Source organism: Artemia franciscana, chromosome 15 (genome assembly GCF_032884065.1).
Source record: "Artemia franciscana chromosome 15, ASM3288406v1, whole genome shotgun sequence".
Taxonomy (NCBI): domain Eukaryota; kingdom Metazoa; phylum Arthropoda; class Branchiopoda; order Anostraca; family Artemiidae; genus Artemia; species Artemia franciscana.
Window position 1 is genome coordinate 7,439,423 of NC_088877.1, and position 26,740 is coordinate 7,466,162.

The 26,740-nt window shown below is 32.5% G+C and overlaps 2 protein-coding genes across 2 annotated transcripts in view; both read right to left on the minus strand.

The window, feature by feature from the left end:
- The window catches only part of LOC136035996 (dynein axonemal heavy chain 5-like), a 261,598-nt gene extending 259,469 nt beyond the window's left edge, over window positions 1–2,129 (minus strand). The window contains exon 1 of the mRNA XM_065717914.1: window positions 898–2,129. Coding sequence (XP_065573986.1) covers window positions 898–2,097 — 1,200 coding nt within the window. The 5' untranslated portion in view covers window positions 2,098–2,129. The remainder of the gene's footprint in view (window positions 1–897) is intronic.
- An 8,427-nt stretch (window positions 2,130–10,556) lies between these two features.
- LOC136035999 (uncharacterized) lies at window positions 10,557–24,465 on the minus strand. The gene is made up of 5 exons (XM_065717916.1): window positions 24,129–24,465; window positions 21,179–21,384; window positions 14,520–14,721; window positions 11,814–11,977; window positions 10,557–10,901 (listed from the first exon to the last, which is right to left on the minus strand). Exons 1-5 carry the CDS (start codon window positions 24,278–24,280, stop codon window positions 10,693–10,695), a joined length of 933 nt encoding a protein of 310 aa, XP_065573988.1. The 5' UTR covers window positions 24,281–24,465; the 3' UTR covers window positions 10,557–10,692.
- Between the last annotated feature and the right edge of the window lie 2,275 nt (window positions 24,466–26,740).

Sequence of the window (26,740 nt, forward strand, 5' to 3'; positions counted from 1 at the left end):
GCTCTTACAACCTGAAAACAAGAAGAAGACAGTAATACTAGCCGAAAAAGGAGAAAAACAATCAGTCGAAGCTAAAAATACCTTGTAAAACAGTTTAGGGTGTAACAGGACAATCTTATTACAAAAAAGAAACGAATTATAAAAAAAATTACCATTTTAACTCCATGGCGGCAAAAAACAAGAACCTCAACAGCTGGAATAAGCCGAACGAGGAACTCGTTCAATCGTGTCAAATATACTATAATTATACAACTACTGTCTTCCTTAATAAAATTGGAAAGACAGTACATGAAAATAAACAGTTTTTCAACACCGCTTGTCAATTACAGGTCGCCACTGTGATACCTAAAGGGTGCATCTGACATAGCCAGACTTGTGAGATGATGCTAGAATTAATATAACATTTTTGAGAAAACAGTATCATTTAATAAGTTGTTCTTGAAGGTAAAAAACAGTTCAAATGGGGATAAATCCTTGAATTACACAGTGAATAAACAATCAAAAAGTACTGAATATTTTGGTCACATATACAGTGACTGTTATAAGTAGAAATACTAAAGTAAGGCAAGGGAGGATGAGCTGATCCTCCGATGGAGGGATCAGCAGCCGGATGTGGGCCAAAAGGTTCAAAGTCTCGTTAACACACATTGCCTTGCTGCTTTGGGAGCAGCTTAACGTTTTTTTGCCAATTATATTAGAAATACAAAATGTCATATACAACCATAAGGCATAATAGTGACAGTTTGACGTATGCAAAGTAGCAAAGCCTTGCCACGACGGATCCATACATGAGCTAGTAGTACAAGTTAAAGTCACTTTTAACACGGGTTTCACCATCCTGTACTCAAATCTAACCTATAATATTTTTAATCAAAAGAATGAAGAAAAAAATATTACCTCCTCAATTCTATCAACATTCTTCATCAATTCAGATAATGCCTTTATGACCTGCTTATGATCATAGACTTTTACGAAAAGATTTCCCTTTTCTGTCCAATCTGATATACTTCTAGAAATTGCTAAGATGCGCTTTCCAAGTGAGAGCAGGCTTTCTTGCAGCTCTTGCCACGAAGGATTCATACATAAACTAGTAGTACGGGTTAGAGTCACTTTTAACACAGGTTTCACCGTCTCAGGCACGTCTATTGAGCACAACACTAAGTTTCTCAGTGAAGAAATTTCATTCACCAACAAAGTCACAAGTATTCCAAAAACTTTTTTTTGCATATTGGCTCTATATTTAACAAGAAAGCTCCTACTTTGTAATTCAGCTTCTTTCAAACGAGGACCTAGAGACTGGGTAGCTGAACTGGAGGCATCATCAGACAAAAGTTGTAATGACGTATTTGCATTAGACTGAACTTTAGAGAAATGTGAGTCAGAAGTTTTATACAAAGATAGCGACCTTGAATCTACCTTTTGCATTAGGGTTGATTTTTCCACTCCAGGGACATCCGGTTTTAGTATTTTTCCACGGTTGGGGCTTTGTAAAGGTACAATCGGTTGCGCTCTCTTATGCTTCCTTTCTCTTTGTGCTTTAATAGTTTCTGGTATTGTTGTTCCACTACTGAAACGAGGATGAAGTGATAGCTTTTGCTTAGGAAAAGGATTTCCAGTTCTATATTCTTCAGATGGTTCTATCAGAGGTAAATTTGGATGATTTCCAGGCTGTTCAAATGTGTTCCATCTTTCAATAAGTGAAACTCTTCTTTCTAAGGTTGGGGGTTGTAATCTCTCCACCCCCATAAGACACCCTGTATAAGAAGCAGACCTCTTCATTTCCTTTCTCTTCGTCGTATTATTTACTTTCATATATCCCAATGTGACTAGTGGCGTATGAAGATTATCTAATACAGGAAGTGATGTGGAATCCCGATCGGAAATGGCACTTTCTATATTCCATTCAATGTTGTCAAGGTATTTTTTCGGTGGTTCGAGGATTGAAGACGTCAGTTCATCCACTGCTGCCATTATTTCCTGATTCAGCTTTTGAATGCGTGAAGTAGCGGCTTGACACTGCTGATCAACAATTTTTACAAGTTTTTCGATAGTTTTGGGATTTTTCCTATTCATTTGAATGATTTCTATATTTTTCATCTCTATCAAGCATTCTTGAATGTTTATTTTTCTTATCTTAGAGGTCCTGAAAATGAATAATTCAATAACTTTCTTCTTAAATTTATGTGGTTTTATATTTTTTTTAGCTAAAAAAATAAATAATTAATGAAAATTAAATGAGACCGAAACGAAGACTAAGGTAATAAAAAATGAATACTTAAAAGCAAAATGGACCGAAATGAAGACTAAGGTAATAAAAAATGAAAAGTTAAAAGCAAAATGAACAACTATTGCACTCATACAAAAGCCATTGAAGGTTGATTTAGTAGCTTACAGCAGCCTTTTTTAATGTTTCGACAGTTTATAATTTCCACCCTTCCTACAATCAAGTGATGCCCTTACTACAATTTCCATAACATTTAATACCCTTCGTGAAGAAGGGTGTATTTTAATAACGATAAGCCCGATTTCATTTTTTTACAAAACAATAACAAAAGATAAATGAATAAACGAAAATAAAGACTTTATTATAAATAATATTTATTAGGAAAAACGAGAAGGATAAAACGAGATTCATATGAAAATCCAATAGCCTCTTTCTTGCACGGTACGAGGAAATATTTCCGACGAACATCGACATAGCGCGTAGAAACTCCGTCCCCCTGAACTTTTCTCATACCGCAAAGGTTAAGCCTATCACACTTTTGAAAACAATGGTTTGGAGGCCTGGAAAAATTTCTGTTTTATCTTTTTTATCAAAATACTAACAAGTTTTCAGTTTTCTTTTAGAAAAATATCCTTTGGATGTTTCCCATAATTATGACAACCAAGTCATACAAGCGACGTTTTTTTTTTTAGTTTAGTTTTTTTTTTTAGAGAGAGAGAGAAAACATTTATCATTAGACCCATACAAAATAGTAATAACAGCCACCCCGAGAAGTAAAAACTTGTCCGAGGGGGTGACAAAAGTAAATTAGAAAATAATACAGGACAAAGAAAAACAAAAATTATTTATAAAACCTATAGTACGACCTAATCGGCACCACAAGCCTTCCAACAAACAAATCCAACAATACTAATAAAATCATACCCCTAGAGGCCAGAACACACTACCGAATTAATTATTTACATTTACACTCAAGACTGTGTTGTCAAGACTGTGTCCACTAGCACCCTTTTTTTTTTTCTAACAACATAAATGCTACTTTGCCTATATGAATAATTATTTTTTGTTCAATACGAAATATATAAATGTTAAATTTTAAAACATAAATTTTTTGAATATTCCCTTAACAATATGGAAAATTTTTAACAATATGGAAAACAGCTTTTCCCACAACTTCTAGAAAATATGATCCTTTTTATAGAAAATTATTTTCTATAAAATAATTTTATAAAATTTTATAAAATATGGAAAATTTTTAACAATATGGAAAACAACTTTTCCTACAACTTCTAGAAAATATGATCCTTTTTATAGAAGGTAAAAAAATACGTGGAAGTTTATAAGTTAATACTCCATATATGCGACTGAGAATCTGAAACTGAGAACTTCAAAAAGAAGAGGAAGATAAACAAGTAGATTCAAACATGAAAAGTGGTAGGCACTAATCCCCTCCTGCCTTGGAACTGTAATTTGCTGCGACTAGCAGTAGGATATTAAAAAATTTACAATTCATCTTCTCTGCAAAGATTTTACAAGGTAAAGTTAAAAAAAAAAACTATAGAAAACAAAATTTCACTTTAACATTAAATCATAAGAAGCAATAAACAAACAAGTTATATTTATTGATAAAGCAACAAAGAAGTAAGGTAAGCGAGGATCCTTGACCTGTGGACAAAAATATGCAACTAAAGTTGAATTAGTAAAGTGCAAGGTGAAAAGAAAAATACCACTAAAACTAACATATTTACTGATTTATTACAGAAAAAAAGACATATAAAATGAAAAAGTAAAGAAATTCATAGTCATTTGTACTTAAAAATAAAACTCCATTAGCAAACGCAAGATTAATCCGTTAAACAATTGTTAGCTCCCCCCATCAAAATAGAAATAAGCAACTTACGCATATATTTTATGGGTAGGAGTTTAACACAGATGTTGCAAACGTACCCCATGGTTAGAGGATAGCCAAGTTGTTGAGAAGGCAATAATAATTAACTTTATGAGCTTTCTTTAAAGGTTATATATAAATTATACATTTAAATATAATTCAAAATCTACGAAAAGAATCTTTTTAGTTTTTCTTTTTGACTTTAAGCAGCTTTCATCTAGAATATTATTTTCTTTTTCCAGTTCAAAAATGGAATATGTTGAATAAGAATAGAGTACGTGGTCTAGCATACTCTGTTCTTTATTCATAATATGACTCATTTCTTCACAAGCTGATAAAGGAATTCTTTATTTCATTTTTCCAAGAATTTCTTCTTGTTTTCGTGTGCTTACTTCCTATATTTATACTTATCATGAGGGGGGGGGATCGCTGCAAGGAACTTTGCTTTTGAAAAACTAAGCACTGATATTTCACAATGTTTGTCTCCAAGAGATGTTTCCTTCCCCCCACCAGCGTCCATTATACTAATAATAGAGCAGGTTAAGGATTAGAAGATTCTGTAGTGTGAAGGAGGATGTGAAATCACTAACTACGTAAGATTTAGAATAAAGATTGAATAGAAATTAATAAAAACTAATAGAACATATCTAAAGAAAAAAAGCAAATAGTCAGGGGAAAATAAATATAAACAGATACAAGATAGATTGCATTAAAAGCTTCAATGAAGATCAAAAGCTATAGAAAACAATAGTATGTTTATTCAATAAGACAAGGTCATATTTGAATTAATCCTATAAGAACATTTATCGCTGTCAAGAATATTTAACTTTTCTGATTTTTCGGTTTTTCTGGTCAAGTATTGGCAATTTTGATTTTTAATTCATAGGCACTTAAAGTTTAAAACTATCAGTAAAACTATTCTCCCATACACCATTTCCCATATCATCAAAAGGATATAATTAGGAATCCCAGGTTTCCTTATTTCTATTGCTGTCTTGCATTTCCTATAATTTACAATATCACCCGCTGTTTTTTTCTATTTTGAAGAACATCAAAAAGGATAAAGATCCTACTGAGCCATTGCTGGCGCATAGGACGTCGAGTCGACGTTTCAGTTGCTGAGTGTTTTTTACAGGGACAAGTAAAACATCAAAAAGCCCTTCAAAATATTTCCCCAAAATCTTTTTTCCTTATTTCATTAAATTCGTGTTTCTGATTCATTTATTATTGTTATTAGTTTTATAGTAATTTGTCTTTTGGCAAGTGGTACGTCAGAACAAGAGGTTAAGTATAAACCATCTTTCATCCCACAAAAGGTAAGAATCATTAAGAGAAAGAATAAAGGAAGAAAAAAAAAATAAAGATAGAAACAAAGAAGTAAATTGCAGGAGCCATGCTTTGTCCAAAACAGAGTTGTCAGCCCTGAAACTATAATAGGGAAGCCTTATTTGACACAACATCAGTGGCGCCATCAACTAACAGTGCAAACAATTTCCGAACTGTTGACAGGTGAAAGACCAAGCAAAAAATATATACCTTTTCAAAAGGAGGTCAAAATCATTAAGGCACTTTCCAAACTTTTCACAATATTCATCCAAAATATTACTTGGTGTGGACCACCACACTGATGCGGATCCGATTTTCAGACATTGAGACAAATGCTCAATATGCAGCGCTAGCATTGGCTGCAGCTCAGCTTCTATCGTCTTTGTCAAAGTAGAATGTCTCCACAACAAAATCTGAAAAATATAAAAATTGACAAGGACATCGGCACTTTCTGAGAAAATAAATAAGAAAAAAAGTCAATTAAATTAGTACAAACATCAGCTTTCTGGTTTAACCCCTGCCCGAGTTTGACGAAGAACCAAAAGAAAATCCAATTATAAGAAACTTATAGGAAATGAATGACTTTTTAAGAGCCAACTTCGTCCGTTCAACCCCCTCCCTCGTAAAAGTGCCAATCCTTTACTGTCTCCGCTTCAAAGATTTTAAAGAGCAGAGTCACTGACGGAGGGGGAGACAGTGATTTTAATCTTTTAATTCACCAAAAAGGATATTAAATATACAACTATACTTAATTAACGGAAAATATAAATAAGCATCTGTTAAATTATATATATATATATATATATATATATATATATATATATATATATATATATATATATATATATATATATATATATATATATATATATATATATATATATACATACAATTTATAAAGCAAAATTCAGCTTAAACTAATTATCAGCTTTCGTAATAGTTTCACTTTCATATCTATTGGACCGTATGAGGGACCTAAAAATACCATAAAATAGAAAGTATAAAATAAGATACAAAAATGAAAAAGAAAACTAGTAAATATAAAACGAAATAAAATACAAGAAAACAAAATAATAATAAGGAAAAGTAAATATAAATATAAGTACGACTAAGGGATTTTTTAATTTTAAACATATGAATCTTTTCGTCATTTTCAGATTTTTGAACTCATGCAGTCCTGTCAGCTCTTTATGGAATTAAATAAAAAAGTAAGGAGCGACATTTAAACTTAAAACGAACGGAAATTACTCCGTTTATGAAAGGGGCTGTTCCCTCCTCAACGTCCCACTCTTTACGCTAAAGTTTGACTCTTTCTCTCAATTCTACTTTATAAAACAGTAAATAGCGTTTTTAAATTAATGCATGTTTGATTCTGGCTCTCCGCAAATGAATAATTAAAACGAAATTTGCATACTAAATTTTTTTGCTAAATGGCTTTCTCTTAGTTTTGATCAAACGATTTTGAGAAAAAGGTGGGGGAGGACGCCTAGTTGCCCTCCAATTTTTTTCTTTCTTAAAAAGGAACTAGAATTTTAATTTTGAACGAACGTTTTTATTATTAAAAAATATACGTAACTTACAAATTAACTTACGTAACGAACTTCCATATTCGTATGTTTTTATTATGTATATGAAGGGGTTTGCCCCCTCGTTAATACCTAGGTCTTTACACCAAAGCTTTAATTTTGTCTCAATTCTTTAAGATTGACCCCTGAATCACAAAGGCTGTAGAATAAATAGTTGAAATTACTAAAAATACTTTAGCGTAAAGAGCGAGGTATTTAGGAAGAGATGACCCCCCCGTATGCTTAAAAATTTCTGTTCGTTTTAAGTTTTAATGCTGGTCCTTACTTTCAGTGGAAATAACTTTATCATATATTTTTTTTTAATTGTGGTAGAAAATCCTGCACCCCCTTCATGGAATTTCTCTTCTCCCATGAAAAATTCCTCCAAGGGAGGATCCTCCTACGTAGCCCCTCCCCTTAACCCCCCTTTCCTTCCCCAACCAAAAAATCTCCCGGAAAAGGTCTGTACACTTCCAAATAACCATTACTGTATGTTAAAGCTTCAAGTTTGTAAAGGTCAAGTTTGTAACTTGCAGCCCCTCCCCCGGGGACTGTGGGGGAGAAAGTCAGCCCCAATGGCATACTTATTATGTATTTCGATTATGTTGAACAAAATGACTATCTCAAAATCTTTATCCGTTGACTTTGGGAAAAAATAAGTGTGGGAGTGGGCTTAGGTGACCTCCAATTTTTTTGGTCACTTAAAAAGGGCACTAAAACTTTAAATTTTAGTTAGAATGAGCCCTCCTGCGAAATTCCAGGACCACTTGGTCGATACGATCACCCTTGGGAAAAAAAAAAAAAACAAAAACAAACAAACAAACAAATAAACACGTATCCGTGATCGGTCTTCTGGCAAAAAATACTATACGTGTTTCTTAAGTTCCACATATGTGTAGATAGGAGCTTGGAACTTTTACAGTAGGGTTCTTTGATACGCTGAATGCGATGGTGTGATTTTCGTTCAGATCCTATAGCTTTTAGGGGGTGTTTCTCCCTAGTTTCCAAAACAATGAAAATTCTCTCAGGCTCGTAGCTTTTGATGAGTAAGATTAAATTTAATGACACTTATATATCTAAAATATGCATAAAAATCTGATTCTTTTGGTGTATCTATTAGTATCAAAATTCCGTTTTTTAAAGTTTCGTTTGCTATTGAGCCGGGTCGCTCCTTACTACAGTTCGTTACCACGAACTGTTTGATAATTACTCATCTAACGCAGATTTTCCTTCACTTCATTTTTGCAGAATTCCGTCTAGAATAGAATAAGTTTAAAAGCTTTACTTATATTAACAATTTATTACCTCAAATTTTCTTTGGTTCTTCAAAATAGGTTTCATTTTATTAAAAACCAAACTACTAAAAGGATCTATGTTGATATTATTTCGAATAGCAATACGAGTCTCAATAATCCCTTTTTGAACTTCTTTTGATATGTTTGTTTTCCAAACACCAGATGTTTCAACGAAAATTGCAGATCCCATCAATTCTTCAAATTGCCGCATCTAAAAAAGAAAAATTGAAATTATAGGGTATGTGCATTTTTTTTTTCAAAACTACTACCACTACCAACAATTCATTAAGTCTTGTTCCGTTTAACCGTCTAATCTGCCTTTTCCCGTAATTACGCTCATTTTCTCCTGTTTTTGTTTCTTTTTTCCGTTTTTCAATGATTTATATCTCTGGTTATTTTGTATTTTTGATTATTTTTCTCTTTCTTTTTATTTACTCTGCTTTTGTAAAACCGTGTGGGGATTAATATGTAGCAGATAAATTTTAATTTTTTTCCATTTACTTATGCATGCATGGACATTACTGAAAGCTTCATAGTTACTTGGCAAATCAAGAAACTGAATAGTGAAAAACCGTGTAAATCACGAAATCATAACCGAATTTCAACCATAATTAACAAATTATTAGCAAGAAATTGCGCTATAAATATAGTCTTTAAACTGAAAAGTTACAAAAACACTCCATTAAACATCCAAAAAGTTATTTTTGAAAAATTTGCAAAGTTTCGTAACTACCATTCTCGTACAAACCAAGAATCTCCGGTTGTTACTTTGCAGAAAAAAGTAGGAAATGTAGCTCAGAAATTTTTTCTCTGAATGCCACTTTGTCTTGACATTAACCAATTCGTTTGCCAGCCATTTCCAGTCTAAGGAAATGAATAGGTTATTTACCAGAAGAATGACCTAAAAACTAAATGTATGAAAAAATATGCATCCTTTGAGGTACGTTAACTTGGCTAGAATCAAAAATTATATGATTTGTACAGAAGCTAATTCGACCACGTCCACTATTTTTTTTTTTTAAGTTTCAGTGTCAAACCATCTGATTGTTTCTTAGGCAAATTCTGAGTTTGTTTCTACCAAAGGTGGTAATGTAAGATCAAAACTAACAATAATTCTTCTTTTTAGTTTGCATTTTTTTTTTTTTTGGACTGATCAAAAATCAAAATAAGTATTATTTTTAGTTTGCATAATTTATTTTTTTAATTGTGCAAATTATAATAAACGATTAACATTTCCCTATCATATTAACAGTATCTCTATTTAGCTTTTTGCTACATGTTTTGCAGCCTGAACCAAAATCAGTAGCTGAGGCCAAACTTTTGGTAAAAATAAAAATTAACAATAAGAACTAAATTAGAGCCTTATTTTATACTGATAAAAACATAAAGCCTCAAAACTAATCTTACAGCCCTTGATTTCATAAAAGTCTATAGAGCCTCATTTCTGCTCTCCTTCAAAACTACAGAAATTTCAACTACATCTTCCGGTTTTGCGCAACACAATTAAAAAAAAACTTCTAATAGTCAAAGATACTTCGCCTAAAAATATTATGCTGCCGTAGACCGGTTTTAAGAGCCCTATACAAGGTTTAACTACCCTGTCTGTACCACTAGACACACAAAAGTGCCAAAGAGCACCAGCTTTCAATCCCTTTTGGTAAAAATCAGGAAACAATTTTTATAAGGAAAATAGTTGGTGTATTGACTAAAAACCAGAACAGCTATCTATCGTTAAGACTGATGGAACATCGATGACTGAATTACGGAGACGGTAATCTGGCTTTTAAAAACCCAATTTGGTTTTCATGTCACGGGCATAAACGTACTGTCTCCTGCGCTAAAGGTTTTTAGTTAAATGGGTGGGAAGATAGACAAAGTGTCCAGCCAGATGAACTATATTTCATTTTGATTTATACTAAAAAAAAGCAGCTTTTGCAGTTTGAACAGCGAATTCGAGGAATGGCAAGATTTGGAAAATGCATGGATCTCAAGAGCGCCAGCCACTTTTACCAATCGGCTAATATTTTTTCAAATTGAGACTGAGAATTCGCTAAGGCTGGGCTAGAAACTGGTAAAACAAAGGCAAAATCTTTGAAGAATTTTACCATCACGGTTCAACCATTCCTAAGCGGGACTTTGCCTACTGATTGGGCAAAGACACTGTGGAAGGGGACGTGTCCGAATATCCATATGCGAAGCCCGTACTGGCCTTTTTCAACTGACTTGACAAACACACTGCGGGAAGGGGGTGCCCGAATCCCCATGTGCGAAGCCTCTACCTCAAATATATGTATAAGAAAGATAAATGGTTTAAACGGAATAAAGTATATATAATATACCCAATTTTTTTTTTGTTTCAGCAATTAGGTTTAGCATTAAGAATTATTTTAGTTTTTACAAAGGAAATAGCTCAATATTACAAACCTTTAGAGGATACCAATTGAGCGTCAATCCATCCATAGCATCAATTAGTTTGTTCCGTAACGCTTCTGCCTTTTTCAGTGCAGTGTCAACTTCAGGAATTTCATCTGAAAAGTTCTTCGATAGCGCTGCCGAATCTTCATCTAATGATCGAATTAAATGCATAAGCCAACATATTTTTCCTATTATTAAGAGAGAAAAACCAAAACATTAATGCTCTAGATAAATATATGAAAATAAACAGTAAACAAGAAAAGAGTGTGAAAAGAAAGGATAATTATGGTTGTGGGGTAGTATGGCTGGCTGCAAGCTGCTGAGCTACAAAGCAGTAAAAGTAGTCCCAAATATTCTGATAAAACAGTTTGCTGGTAAAATACTAGGAATAAATCAGCATAGTGAGTTAAAATTTTTGTGAATTTGAGGTTTAACTTATAAACGGAAAGATCTATTTTTTATTTTATTTTTAAGAGTGCCCCTTGTACATAAAATTACAAATAATGGGACGCGAAAATTTAATATTTGTGTTAAGAAAAATATTCTGAAGCCAAACTGGCCATTGTCTTTCGTTTTAATTGGCCTGAATAAAATTTTTTAATTAACCTTGGTGATGTATTAGGCACTAGGCATTTCTTGTTTTCTTTTTTCGCGTTTCAGACGGTTTTTAACTTACAAACTACTTTATTCTGGGAATTCGCCGATACCATTTGTGTTAAACCAAAAACTAAGTGTCAGAAAAAGACCAGAATAATCTGAATCTTTTACTCAAAACTATGATTTGGCATCCGGCTTTATCTGTTTGTTTTTCCTAATCTTTTCATCATTGATATCAGAAAAAAGCCAGTCACCCAAACGTTGTTTTTCTTTTAGTATAATTATTTTTTTGAACCTTCAACGTAAAATTATGAAAACACCAAATTCTACTCCCTATTTACTCATATTAATCAAAACACGTTAATAATTTTAGTTCTTTCTGTGCTTATAAGAATTGACCAATTTTTTATATTATCAGTTGTTTTGGAACGCAAACAATAATAAGTGATTTGTGTCATTAATGATAAATTCCTTCTGAACTGATCCGATCCCTTCGAGCTTACCTGTATGCTTTGTGAACTTGGCTGGCTTTCCAGGCATTTTCTTCATTCCTTTTTCAATTTTTCGAAGATCGTTCTCAAATCTGAAAACAACTTTCTTAACAATGCTGGATTCTGACTCTCGAAAAGGAATCAAAGATTCAAGTCGACGTCTTTTCGATAAAATTCTGCAACAGAACCTTCGATCAAGATCAGGCATAGTATTTCATCGTAATATGGGTACTATCATATTATGAAGATAATAATATTTATGAGTAATACATCTTAAACATAAAAAAAAGGGAATTCTTTTCATAACACAGTGGAATTCTAAATTGATTGAATATTTTGGCCCTATGTCCAAAGGCTGTCCTCAGAAAAACATAAATGTATAAAAATTTTGAAAATAAAATTGTAAATTGTGAAGAATATAAAGCCAAATGCTGGTATCGACGGTTTGAATATGAAAGCGTTCAAAGTATTTTCATTGTATCTACTACCATGTCTTTACCTTGTTAACATGTCGCTTGAAGTCGGCCAATTCCCTGACTCACTTAAACAAGCAAAGGTCCTACCACTGTTCAAATCAGGCAATAAGCAAGATATGACGAACTGGTGACCTATAATCTTGTTACCACTATTCTCAAAGATATACGAGAAAATAGTACATCGACGGCTGTATGAATATTTAGACAAGCTCGGAATATTAAGTGAGTCGCAGTTCGGTTTCAGAACTAAACATTCAACTTTTCATGCGGCATACCATCTGATGGAGTGCGTTAATAGTGCTCTGGAAAGGAATCTCATCCCTCTTGCTGTGTTCATAGATTTTAGAAAAGCATTTGATACCGTTGATTTTAATCGACTTTCTAAAAGTAATTTATTATTAATTTTTCATCCTTATTTAGCGTATGGTTGTTCTTTGTATGTACGTAATCTTTTAGTCATGTAAAAAGGGTCCAGATCATATAGAATAAGGCAATTAGAAGTTTGGGTGAGTGCGTGTGGTAGTACTAGAGATTGTTTTAGAAATTTAAATATTTTGAATATTGATTTTATCAAGTCTCAGCAGATCGTAATTTTAATATACCAGGTTTTAAATGGACTGTCTCCTCAATATTTTAGAAGAATTATCACGACTATTCTACTTGGAACTCTGAACCGTTGACTAGTGAAGTCAGGCATACAACGCAACCTGGGTTTATGATTAAACATTTAGGTGTTGATATTTGGATCTCAATTCCAGAGAGTGTTATGTGGTCTGAAAACCTTAGTAATTTAAAGGAAGAATAAAAAAAATATTTTTTGAATAAATTATAAATTTATCCCTTTTTTTTAAGATGAGTGATCGCTGCTTAGAAATTGCGTAGTGTTTCGTCTGTATTTTTAATTGTTTTTTTTTCTTTGCGTATTTCTTTGATTTTGAATGAATAGTAATCATTTATATGTTGTTGTTTCGCTGCTGAACAGGGACATTTAAGCTCCCTAAATTGAGCAGCATATTGTTTATTGTAAGTACAATTTTATTAGTCTTTTTGGATGAAATAAACGCATACCTACCTACCTACCTACCAACTATAAATCAGGCGTATCAAACGAGAAAATTAATTACGGAAAAAATTAAAAATTTTTCCTTGTGTATAATATAATATTTAAATATGTTTAAATAGTATTTGAAAATAATTTAATAAATTTGAAATTTCTAGCAGAGTCCCTTCCACTGGATGTTATCAACTTTTATTTTATTTTTATTTTTGATGTTTGAACATAATAATAATCAAACTGTTAGAAAAGTAGACTTGGATCTTGGAATTGAATATAAAATTAATGAAATGGAATGAGTAAAAATAAATACAGAAATAAACTCGTTATTGCTATTAATTTTAAAGGCAAAGTGGATGACATTTTTGCACCAAAACGATTTGATTCTACAGCAGCTGATTTTGAAAAGAAATTAAATTTAGATAAAGGTATGATTTTAAAGGTTATTGAGAGAAAAGGAAAAGATAAAAATAATTATCTAGATATTTATATTGACTAAATATTTAATCCTATTAATTTATTCCATTTATCAGTAGTACATAAAAAATAAAACATATATGAAATTCTTATTTCACAAAACCTGTTTTGATCCTAAGGTTCATGACGGGAAATTTTTAAAATGTCAAAAATTTGCATTTAAACTGGTGTGAATTCAATTGAAAAGGGAATAAATTGATGGTTTGGTCAAGGTGGGGCACAATCGGCAATTACTATATTATTCTTATACAGCAAAGGTTCAAATGTAACCCTACATAGCACATTTGGCCCATTTACCTAACCGTCTTAAAATTCATAGAAGAAAGAATAAAGGCACACAGCAAAGATAAAGTAGGAAACCGCTAAGTTAAGACCAGGAGACTATTTGAGAGAGATCCATGAAAGATGTCGATGAAGTTATGAAGTTATGTGCATAACTTTCTTTCATCCCTCCCTTTTTTAAGCTTATTTTCCAACTACAACACACACAATAACGAAGAAAAATGTGATGTTCTAAGTTGTTTATTATTATTCGTATTTTGCTATATCCGGCGAAGGCTAAAAATTTAGAAGGGATTAGAGAGCCTACACCGTAACCCTGTACTGTTTTTTGCGTTTAAACTAGTGTCCAGAGCACATGATTTAGGACCCCATAAAAGACATAATAGAAACTAATAGAGGACCTTAGTGAACGAATTAAAGAAATAATACCTATCATAAGCTGTCGTATTCCAAATTTCGGAAATTGTTTTCTCAACACAATCGCTGATATGTGACCTAATTTCTTGTAGTTTGTTTTTAAATTCACTAAAGTGATGATCAAAACATTTCAACCGGAAGTCCAAATAGTCGTATGGACGATCAGTGATATCTTTCAAAGCAGCATTATACCGACGAAGAAGATCATTTGAAACTGAAAATAGCAAAAAGAAACATGAAACTGAAATTCCTTCAAATTTCCTTGTTCAATATAGCAAAATTATCAAGCTTACATCAGTTTTTTACAAATGATAGAAATGTAATGATAGAAATATGAAATGTAATGTTAGAAAAAGAAATGTAATGATAAATGATAATGACAAATGATAAAATGATAAATGATAATGACAAATAATGAAAAAGAAATGACAAATGATAGAAATGTAATGTTGAGGTTATCAGTGTGGCTATAAGACCGTTCAAAATTGACAGAAAGCAGAAAGTCTGCCTTTGTTTTATTTATTTGTTGTTGATCGAAAAGCTCACCTTCTCTAAACAGCCGAAAATTTTAACATTTTAACGAAAATAAATCAGGATTATTTCAAGAATAAAGAAAAACAGAAAATCATAAGAACAGAGTAAAATGAAAAAAAAAACATAACAAAGAAACTAGTAAATAGTACATAAAAATGAAGTAATAATATATTTAAGTAAAGATATAAATGTAAGGAAGATTACTGGTACTAAAGTAATCAGATTCTATAATTTTTTTGTAAGAATGATTTTCAATAATATATTTGTTTGTATTGCAAAGTACGTTGTTGGTGTGTTGTGTGTCGGTGAGCGTTTTTGGCTCGTTTGTTTGCTTCGACGCTTGCTTTCGCCGAAAGGTTAAAAAAAACCTCAGCCAATATAATTTCTTTGATTTACACAAATCTATTTTGAAAATGATAGAATAGATCATTTCTTTATCAGCTAAAGTAGTTGATAAGGTAACAGCAGTATTTAAAGTAGAATTCAGCCATTATACAGCTGTTCAAGAACAAAATAAAAATGGAATGAAAATCAAACTATAGGAAAAAATTACCCAATAAATAACTACCCTTCCCCCTGGGTCATGAATAATATCTGTTTTTTTTTCTCTGAAGTACGAGGGAAGGATAATTGTTCTATGAGATCTTGAGTCAAGACATGCAGAGTTCAGCACAATTAGACAACAGACCGTAAGTAAACCTTGCACGCCTCATCTCAAAGATTGTCAAATATTTTGGTAAGTGTTTCTTCATAAATATAATAGGGAGTTTTCGCATCAAACATTTACACACTGTGTAAGTATTACTAGCAGCACACTATGTTTTTATAGTTGCATTGCTGTTAAACTCAATATATTTATAACCTGTCGAAACAAAAAAAGGACGCAGAGGCCCTCAGTGACAGAGCGTATCATAAGGAAAAATAAAAGCGAAAGAAATGGAAAAAATACCTAAACAAAAAAACTGTACAATGAACACAAAATAACCAATACTTGCGCTCACAGGATCACATAAACGAAAAACTATACAATGAACACAGAATAAGAAATCTTTGTACTCACAGGAATAAAAAAGAACAATTAGGATTAAAATTCTCAAATCTTTTTTTTATAAGTGTAGCTAGTAAAATAAGTTTTAACTTTTTGGACAAGCTAAAATAACTAGTCAATGGTGGCATATTTAGCAAACTTAAAATAAATTTGATGAACAAGTTTTTATTTTGAGGCAGGGTGTAATTGCCACATTGGAGACAAATCAAGAAGATGAGGCACAGTTAGAACATTGTAAAGTTTTGAAAGTTGGAAACGACAAAGGTATGCAAAATTAGAGGCAAAAGACGCTAATGCGATCCTTTTCTTTTCAAATAGTTCATGGTAACGAACTATATTAAGGAGCGAGCTGGCTCAATAGTAACTGAAACTAAAAAAAGGAATTTTGATACCATTATATTCATCAAAAGAATTAGATTTTATGCTTATTTTAAATAAATAAGTTTCATCCAGTTTAGTCTTACCCATCCAAAGTTACAAGCCTGAGAAAAGTGACACGATTTGAAAATAGGAAGCGTGTTTACCCATTTTTTTTCCAGGGGTTATCTTATCAACCCAGTGGTACTAGAATGTCAAGAGAGGGTTCATTCTAATGGAAATTAAAATTGACCTTTTTAAGTGACCAGAAAAATTGGATGGCAACTAGGCAGCCTCCCACGCTCATTTTTTCCCAAAGTCACCGGATCAAAATTTTGAGATCTCAATTTTGATCAGAATAGTTGAAAATCTAATAAAAATGTCTTTGAGGACGACTTAATTACCCACAGTCCTCTAGTGAAGAGCTGCAAGTTATGGACTTCGCCCATTGTTTACATATGGTATTCAAGTTCTTTATTATTCTTTAACTATACATATTTGAAACTATTCACATAACATCCCCGGCAGGGAAAATGGCTCAAAAGTCGAGCGACAATACAAACAAACCCAGAAGAAACGGATGTCATCACACTTCTCACTCTATCTCACACCAAAAAATAAATGCCAAAAAACACTTATTAAAATTATTGTCATTATTTATCCGATAGCTTAACGGCCGGGAGCTACTCACAAATTAATATTTACTAACTAGCAGAGCTTTGATTTTAGTTTTGAATGTTAATAGCGATAGACTCTGATCAAAAAAGATTCACATGTGTTCCAACAATTTGTTATAATATTTTAGGCAAAAATCTAGACTGTTCGGTAACACTGAAAGGCACAGAAAGCTTACTTAAAGGACAAAAAGTATTATATGGTCCGACTGAGGGAGGGCCTGGAAAAAAATTAATTAAAACAATCTGGTTCCATTTCCTTTAGATAACGGACACGGAAAAGCATAGGCCTACATTGAAGAGCTAAAATTTGTCTAACGGAAATGATATTACGTACTCAAATAAATAATAGAAAAATAATTAATATACGAATGAAAAAAAGAAAAATAGATTGGGTTTAAAGCACAAAAAGGAAGGAAAATTTAAGACGATGCATTACACCTACGTTCCTTACTAACTTGAGCGTTAGGCTAATGGTATGAGCTTTCCAGCTTAAATTCTGATCAACAATGACTCCAAGATACCAAGTTGTTCGCACTCTATTTATTTTTATTACTCGACCTCCAAATGTGACTTCAACTTCTTGTAACGCTGGTACTGCAGTAGAAATTCTTGAAAGAAAACCATAAAAAGAGTCATTGAAGTGTTGACAACCAATTTGTTACAATGTAACCACTGAAGCTTCTTTCTCAGTGATAATTTGAGATTTGATTTTAGAGATTGATGATCAATGTCGTAGGTAGAGTTGGCTGTATCATCATCAAACAGTAAATGGAGATCCATATCAGTCCTATGGCAGGTTAGGCTTAGAGGGAAATCGTTTACATAGATAAGAAATAACAGCGGTCCAAGTATGGCCCCTGAGGAACCCCCACACCATTAGATACGTTTACCTCATCTGAAATGTAGCCATTCGTATCCAATATTTGTTTTCTGTCCTGGAGGTAATATTCAATTAGGAGACTTGCTTGTCCTCTACCACTGCAATTATGTAGCTTAGATAGTAGGATTTTATAAGAAATAGTGTCAAAGCTTTTTTTATGTCAATAAATATTGTTGCAGGTAGCAGACCTTTATCCATGGCATCATTCACTGGGTTAGCTTTAATATTGCATTTTCTGTAGAGTATGAAGACCTGAATCCAAATTGAAATGGGCTGAAAAAATTTCTTTTCTTCAAAAAGCTGTTCAACCTGTTATATATACACTCTTCAATAGCTTTGCTAAAAGCGGACAAAATGGAAATAGGTCGATAATTGGATGGATCTTGCTTGTTTCCTCCTTTATTTAGGGGATTAACTCGAGCAGTTTTATCACTTCAGGGAAAGATCCGTGTTTGAAGCATAGATTGACCAGATGAACCAGCACTTGAGAATAGCATCCAATGGGTTGTTTCAGTAGATAAGTAGATGAGCAATGGGCTCCTTCAGAATGTCAGTTCTTCATGGTTTTTACCAGATTCTCGAGTTCCACTTTAGTCATGGGAGAGAGAAATATGGAAGAATCGACGGGATGTGGTAGAAAGTCACGAAATCCAGATTCCCCATCCAAGCAGTCATTCAAATTACTGTTTACGGTGGCCTCTCCAATCCTAGCAAAGTACTGGTTCATTCAATCGGCTACCTTTTTCTTACCATTCACTGTTAATCCATCCGATACACTCATTGATTTGGGCAGCCCTTGACTTTTGCTTTTGTTATGACTCTCGTTAATTATTATACAGTTTCTTCTGGAGATCCTTCAGCTTCGAGAAATAATTTCTCAAAATGAATCTTTTTCGCCCATCTTATCAGTCTTGTAAGATGTTTTTTACAAGATTTGAATGTAGTTTCATTATTTGATGTGGGAGAATTTATGTATTCAGGGTAAAGTCGATTTTTTTCCTCAATGCTCTTAAGCAAGCCTTTTGTTATCCATGGCTTTACGGGCACCAGGTACTTTTTACACCTTTTCATCACAAGAGGGCAAGTTTCATTTAAAGCATTCTGAAGAATTTCAATAAGCGACCTGGATACAAATTCAACGTCATCTTACTCAAAGTATTGCGACCAATCAGTACAAGATAACTTGGCATTTAATAGCTTAACCAAACCTTGACCCATCTTTCTAGATGTTTTCATTTGACCCTTTTCACCGGAATACCGTAGAAACACGCTCATAAGAATAAAATGATCAGACACATCCGTAAGTATTACGTCACATGACCCAACAGGGAAATTTACAAGTTGATTATGAATAATAGGTGCATTTTGATTTGTAGCCCGAGTTGGAATCCAAAAGAATGGAACAAAGCCAGCAGCCAATGATGTCGTAAGGAAGTCTGTAGCCAGAGTACTCGAAGCCGTAGAAGTACTTGAGTCATGACTTACTGAAGACGTGTCAATGTTAAAATCTCCCATGAGAATGATTTTTCTTTTCTTGGAACTGACCATCTTAGCAAATTCTTCAAATCTATCCAAATATTTCTTGGTGCTAGAACTAGGAGTGCGGTAGAACATGTATAAAAGAACCTTCTCAGATGCTATGGTGACTTCGATAACCAGAAATTCGAACAGCATTTCCTCATATAGAAAGTCAAAATTTTTAATTTCTTCAAAATGCAAAGAAGAATGGATGTAGAATGCAAGTCCTCCTTTCTGATTATTCAATCGGTTTTTCTGAAGTATCTGGTATCCTTGAATATTTGCCGCATTCAGTGTATTTGCATTCAAAAAAGTCTCACAAAGCCCCATAACTCCTATCCCATTACCAGGAAGGAACGTAGACAAAAAACCTTGGCTAAAAAGCACCCCAAAATAATTCCAACCCGCAAGTCTAAAAAGGCCATTATTAACAGGAATAATTTCTTCAGGTAAAAGATACCTGTTACGAGGTAAATTATCAACAAGAGGGTCTTGGGCTGGATCATCACCTATATTTATTGAATTTAAAATTTTAATCAACTCAGTAGAGTATCTCTCAAACCGTTTCAGTCTATCAGACATATCAAAAATATTACTTAACACAATAATTTGCTTTTATATTATTTGCCAATTTGTATCCAAAAGCATGAGACATAGCGAAAAGCGCGCAACATACCAGAATTCGTTATTGACAAATTATACTGAAGTTTTCAGGGGTTACTTTTTCTGATGGCGAGGGGGGGGGGGTTTGGGGTTACCTGAGAGAATCTCACTATGAAGGAATTTGTCATGGGGGAAGAGAATTTCCCTGAAGGGGGCGCTGGGAAAAATACAGATATAAAAAAAACAAGTTGTTTCAACTGAAAAGTAATGAGCAACATTAAAACTTGAACCTGGCAGAAATGATTCTATATATGAGGGGATTAATCCCCTCCTCAGTGCTTTCTCTCTTTAGGCTAAAGTATTTTTAGTAATTTAAAAAGAGATAATTATTCTAATTAAACGGCTTTTGTGATTCAGGGGTCATAATTAAAGAATTGGAACAAAATTCAGTCATAGGTGCAAGGGGCGAGGCCTTGATGAAGGAGCGACCCCCACCACATACGTAATAAAAATATATGAATATAGGATTTCATTATGTAATTTAATTTGTAAGTTATATTTATTTATTGCTAATAAAAACGTTCAAAATAAAATTATAAGTTCTGACGGTCTTTTCAAGTAGCCAAAAAACTGGAGGGCAACTAGGCCCCCTCCCCGTGCCTTTTTTCTCTAAGTCGTCCGATCAAAACATTGAGAGGCCCATTAAGCCAAAAAAGCAAAATTAATATGCAAATTTTGTTTTAATTATTTATGTATGGTGAGCCAAAATCAAAACCTACATTATCAAAAACGTTCAGAAATTAAATAAGAACAAGTTTGGAAAATTACTATGAATCACTAGAACCCTACGTGCAATTAACCATATTTTGAGCAATATTGATATCTTAAATCCTTGTATCTAATGTAACTAATAGGTATAAGTTGCTTCTACTAACAACTCTTTGTCCAATGGAAACTATCAGAAAACCCAATTTTTCAGCCGAACATCCGTATACCGTGACCTAGCCACTGAGCTAAACATAAGAACTAATTAAAGAGTAAGCAAAATAATTACCATCATCTTCAACAATTAAGCCGTCGATTCGATTTTCTAGAAGATCTCCATGCGTTTCTAAGATGTTCATAAGCGTCATTAGTTTTCCGAAGCGCTCTTCTAAAAGATCCATTTTTCCAAATATGGAATGAATACTACATCTTACCGAAGTTGGAAAATAGAAAAGGCCTTTTTCAGAGCAAACTGAACTAGCTAGATTTTTCTTCCTAAAATTAAATGTGTTGACCAAAAAAAATCTAAAAATTATAGACAATCTTGAATGAATAACAGAAGGGAAGGGTATCCTCCATGAACCAAGGGCTAGTGTCACGAGTCGGGAAGGGGGGGTCAATTGTTCGTATTGCCCCTAGAAATTGACTGAAGTCCCTAAAAACAATCTTTCAAAGAAATTGGGAAGCAAATTTTGAAGTGTTCCGGTAAATTTATATTTCTTTTGACTACCAAACTGTGGAACCAAATATTTAATGCATCGAATGTAGGCTCCCTTGCCAATGAGCCATAAATAAGATATGTTTTTTCTTCTGTTTAGAACACTAGCTGACATAGATCCTCATCTGGGTTACCTAGAATTTGGATGACCAATTGTGGCTTGAAAGATTCTTAGAGTAAAGTTTGGAGCACAAATACTCATAAAAACAAAAATAAACACGCATTTACTTTTATAAAAAAAAGCACAACAGCCACTAAAATGTACATTTTATATTTTTTGGTAGTCTGAGAAGAGAAAAATAGGCTGCAGTTAGCACGAGAAAAATCTGATGTTTACTTTATTTGACGCAAGCTTTCCATTTTTGGTATATTAGAATAAGACTAAATAAACAAATAAAATAAATAATAAAGAATATTATAGACAGTACAATAAATAATAAAATAATAGCAAAATAATATAAATAAATTTTTCAAAATTCCATGCCTGTTAAGGTAAAAAAAAACTAGTTAAACCCTTACTCAAATTACAAGAATTATTTATATGACACCCTTGTCCAAGATACAACTGGTTACGCGCATAAAAAGATGTGTCTGCCTTTTTTCTAAGATTAGGTCGGTAGGCTACTTCAGTTGGCATTGTATAAAGTCGGTTCCATCAATTATCTAATACAATAAGGATATAAATATGTGACATAATGTTACATTTTTCAGTGTGTTTGAACTGAAATCCCTAAATGAAGTTGGAATATTTGTATCATAGTGTCACTTATAATCTCAGAAGATTACCTTGACTCAATGACTCAATGTAGGACAAGTCAGTTCATACTCCTCTAGCTAACACAATCTCGTTTAAGAACCTTTGCAGAATGGATAGCTACTGCATTTATCAAGGGGTTTGTAAAACCCATAGAAAAGGTGTTGTCAAAATAATCTTGTTTTTTTTTATAGGAGGGTTAACTAGTTGTTCTGGGTTTTTAACTTAACAGGCCCTCAGTTTAAAAAAAGGTATTGATATTATTTTGTTACTGTTTATTATACTATATATTATATTCTTCACTATTTATTTTAGGAAGACTAAATGGACTGTCTCCTCTCCAGCAATAGTGTCAGACCTGCATGTATCTGTGAACATAACAGTAATTTTTCTAGTAATACATTATATGAGGAATAGAGATCACAAATGATATACTTGGTTTCACGCTTTGAGAGTGACAAACATAACAGTGATAAACATACTTTGAGTCTGTGGACATTACAGTTGTTTTTCTAATAACGCTTGATATGAGGAATAAGAATCACAAATGATAATACTTGGTTTCATGCTTTGAGAGGGACGAACATACAGTGATAAACATGCTTTGATTCTGTGAAAATAAAAGTAATTTTTCTAATGATACTTGATAAGAGGAATAAAGATAACACATTATATACTTGGTGTCATGCTTTTAGAGTGACGAACATAACAGTGCTAAACATGCTTTGAGTCTCTGAACATAGCAGTAATTTTTCTAATGATACATGATAAGAGGAATTAAGATAACACATTATATACTTGGTTTCATGCTTTGAGAGCGATGAACACAGAAGTGAAAAAGATGCTTTGAGTCTGTTAACATAACAGTAATTTTTCTAATGATACTTGACAAGAGGAATAAAGATAACACATTATATACTTGGTTTCATGCTTTGAGAGTGATAATTTTGACATGGAATTAATCAAAGAAAAAGATTAGTAATTTTCAAACAAGTTTCCTCAAAACGAGAAAAATCAGCGGTTTCGAGTTACATAAGTACATATATTTTTCATTAAGTTTTAGGGAAAGGCTTCTACTGAAGAGTTCTTGATTACGGTTTATTATATCAAGAAATTTTGTCCTTTGAGTTTCTTTATTTTTAACTAGTGAAAAATTCGTATTAAGTTTTAGGGAAAGGCTTCAATTGAAGAATTATTGATTATGTCTTATTATATCAAGAAATTTTGTCCTTTGAGTTTCTTTATTTTTAATTAGTGAAAAAAACAAAATAAATATTGCCTCTGCTTCGACAACAAGTTATATCTGACATTTTGACCCTTCTTTAGTAATCCCCAAAAACCTAACTAAGATTTTATTAAAGGGAGCGCAAGCAGGACAATAAATTTGCGATCAAACTTTGATATTCCTGTTCTAAATTGCCCTGTTCATCCTTCCTTTGAGAAAAGCTGATTGACGGAGGCATTACGTCAAGAGGAAATTGGCAATATCATCCGAAATGATCGTTGAGACTATTTGTTCCTTAGACTACATCACCTGTCCATTTATAATTAAAATGAAATGAAAATATGGTACTGCGGTAAAATTTAATTGAGACCGTTAACGTAATTGAATAGAGAAATGTCTTAATTAAAGATTAGCTACGGAATTCTATTTTCATTTTGTTTTAATTATAATGGTATTTTATGTATAGAAAAGTAGTTGTCATAGTCACAAATCTGGAAATAAATCTATTTATTTGTAGGTATATCAGGAGGGACGACACCTACTTGGCCTTTTTCGGAGGTAATGCAGTATGATAAGATTGTCGATATGCTGCCATCAGGGCAAGACATGATTCTAATCTTGAGCGTACAGCTTCGTATGAAAGTCCCCATAAACAATCCTTTCCTCTATCAGTTACGTGGTTTTTACAAACCATTAAAATTTGATTCGTCACCTGAAAAAGGGGAAAGATTTTAATAGAATTTTATAAGAGAAACCTCTAATATTGTAACGATTTCTTAAGCATTTTTTTTCTTTGGATACCAATTTGAGTAAAAAAAGAAAATACAGCAAGACTTTTCAGGATACCCTCTTTTTAATAGTTTAAATAGGTCACTTTTGTTGAAGATACTAGCAACGCAGCTTAGCACCTGACACAACTGACAATGGAGAAATTTGATGTGTCAGTTACAATGGTTCTCGCCATAGTGTGTAATAAATGCCATAGCGCCATAAAGTTCAGATGTGGTGTTTGAGAATGAAGATGGCAGTTAAGTAAATTGTGAGATGAACGCTAGCGAACAATATAAAAAATTCATTTTTTTCCTGTTTACAAAATATTGGAAACATTAAAATTTCATTTGCGCAAATTTTAATCTCCCGCTATGTTTATTTAAAGTTCTTTCATCACCGCTTTTGTTTTTCAACATCAAAAACTATTCTGCATGGGGTCTCAAACGAAGACATCTATTTGCTCTACTAATTAACCGTATCCTAACACCTTGTCAGTTGATCTCGTTTGTTATTCTTGATGGATTTCTATTGCCACTAAAATAAAAAAAATGAGACTCTAAAAAAAAAAAACTTGCCACTAAACAAAATGAGACTCTTGCACAAACAGTTATAAGGAACTGCAGTCTTTTTAGCCTAAAAAAATTACTGCCTAAATTTTAAAAGAAAACATGTCGTGATATTCATCAATAAAAATCCAAGCTATACATTCTATGAACTGTGTCTATAAGACTACATTTTACCTATATAACTGTATTTTTGGCATTCTATGAGCTGCGTTAACAAAACTGTTGTCTATGTAGTTTATAATCGCATCTGTGAAACTACATTCTATACATTCTATTAGATGCATCTATGAAAATATATTCAATGAATTGCATCTATAAAATAGTAATTTATGCATTCTAGAGACTGTTCTATAAAACTGCATTCTACATATTCTACAAGCTGGATCTACACAACTGCATTCAAATGGACAGTATTTTCACAACTATATTCTATGCATTTTGTTATGTACATCAGAAAAAAATACATTCTATATATTTTGGAACTACATCTATAAAATGGTATTCTCTGAAATGCATCAATAATACAGCATTCTAATCATTCTTTGGATTGCATCAATAACACTTAATTTCATGCATTCTTGAACTGCATCTGTAAAACAACATTCTACACATCCAATTAACTGCATCTATAAAAATTCTTTCTATACATTCTACGGACTGCATCGATAAAACAGTATTCTATGCATATTATGAAGTTCACCAATTCAGTTGCAGTCTATACATTTTAGAACCGCAGCTGTGAAACAGCATTCCGTTTATTCTATTAGCTGAATCTATATAACTGCATTGAATGGGATAGATATAACTGTATTCTATGCATTCTGTGAAGTGCATCAATAAAACTGCATTCTATATATTTTGGAACTGCATCTGTAAATCTGCATTCTATACATTCTAGGAACTGCATCTATAAAACGGTATTCTGTGACCTGCATCAACAAAGCTGTATTCTATGCGTTTTAGAACTGCAGCTGTGAAACTGAATTCTATACATTCTATTAGCTGCATCTATAAAACTACATTCTATGAATTGCGTCTATAAAGCAACATTCTATGTGTTCTATGCACTAAATCTATAAAACTGCATTCTATTATGTGCTTTTGTCATAGGATTTCAAGTGAACCCTCCATGACTCATCATCTTTTGGTATGTACATAAGAAAAACTCTGGAAATGAAGGAGCTCAAAACTTTAGGCAAAAGAAAATACACAATTTAAGTTCTTGATACTTGTATCCTTGTTAAGTTTGAAACTTAAAATTAACCATTTAATATATATGAGTATCTTTTTCTACTTTGTGTTTAATTTGACTATTCATTGTAATTTCTACTCATTTTAGGCTTCATTTATTTATTCACAGCAATTACAGTACGTTTCGGGTTTCATTCATTCATAGTAATCCCTGTAAGTTTTAAGTTTGAAACGTTACCTTTTAATTTTCTTTCCTTTTGCTTTTCTTCGGAGAACCTCTTTTTGGAAAACGTTTTTTGATTAATAAAAAGAGAGATAAATAATTCAAAACTTAAAAAATAAAAGCGATAATCTAAAATCAAAGAAGAATAAAGAAAAAAAATGACCAAGCCAGACATAAACAAGTGCTATCTTTTTCTTTGTTTTGTTCATTTCAATTGTTTTTAGTTTGAATATCAATTTCTCCATTCCTATTAATTCCTTCTCTTTTAGGTTTGCCATATAACTAGTTTTTGCTTGTTCATAAGTTATAAAATCGTTCTTTACTTATCACAGAATAGAGCACCTTTTAATTTATTCAACACGGAATAAATTGTGGTTATCTTATGTGATTATTACATTATTAT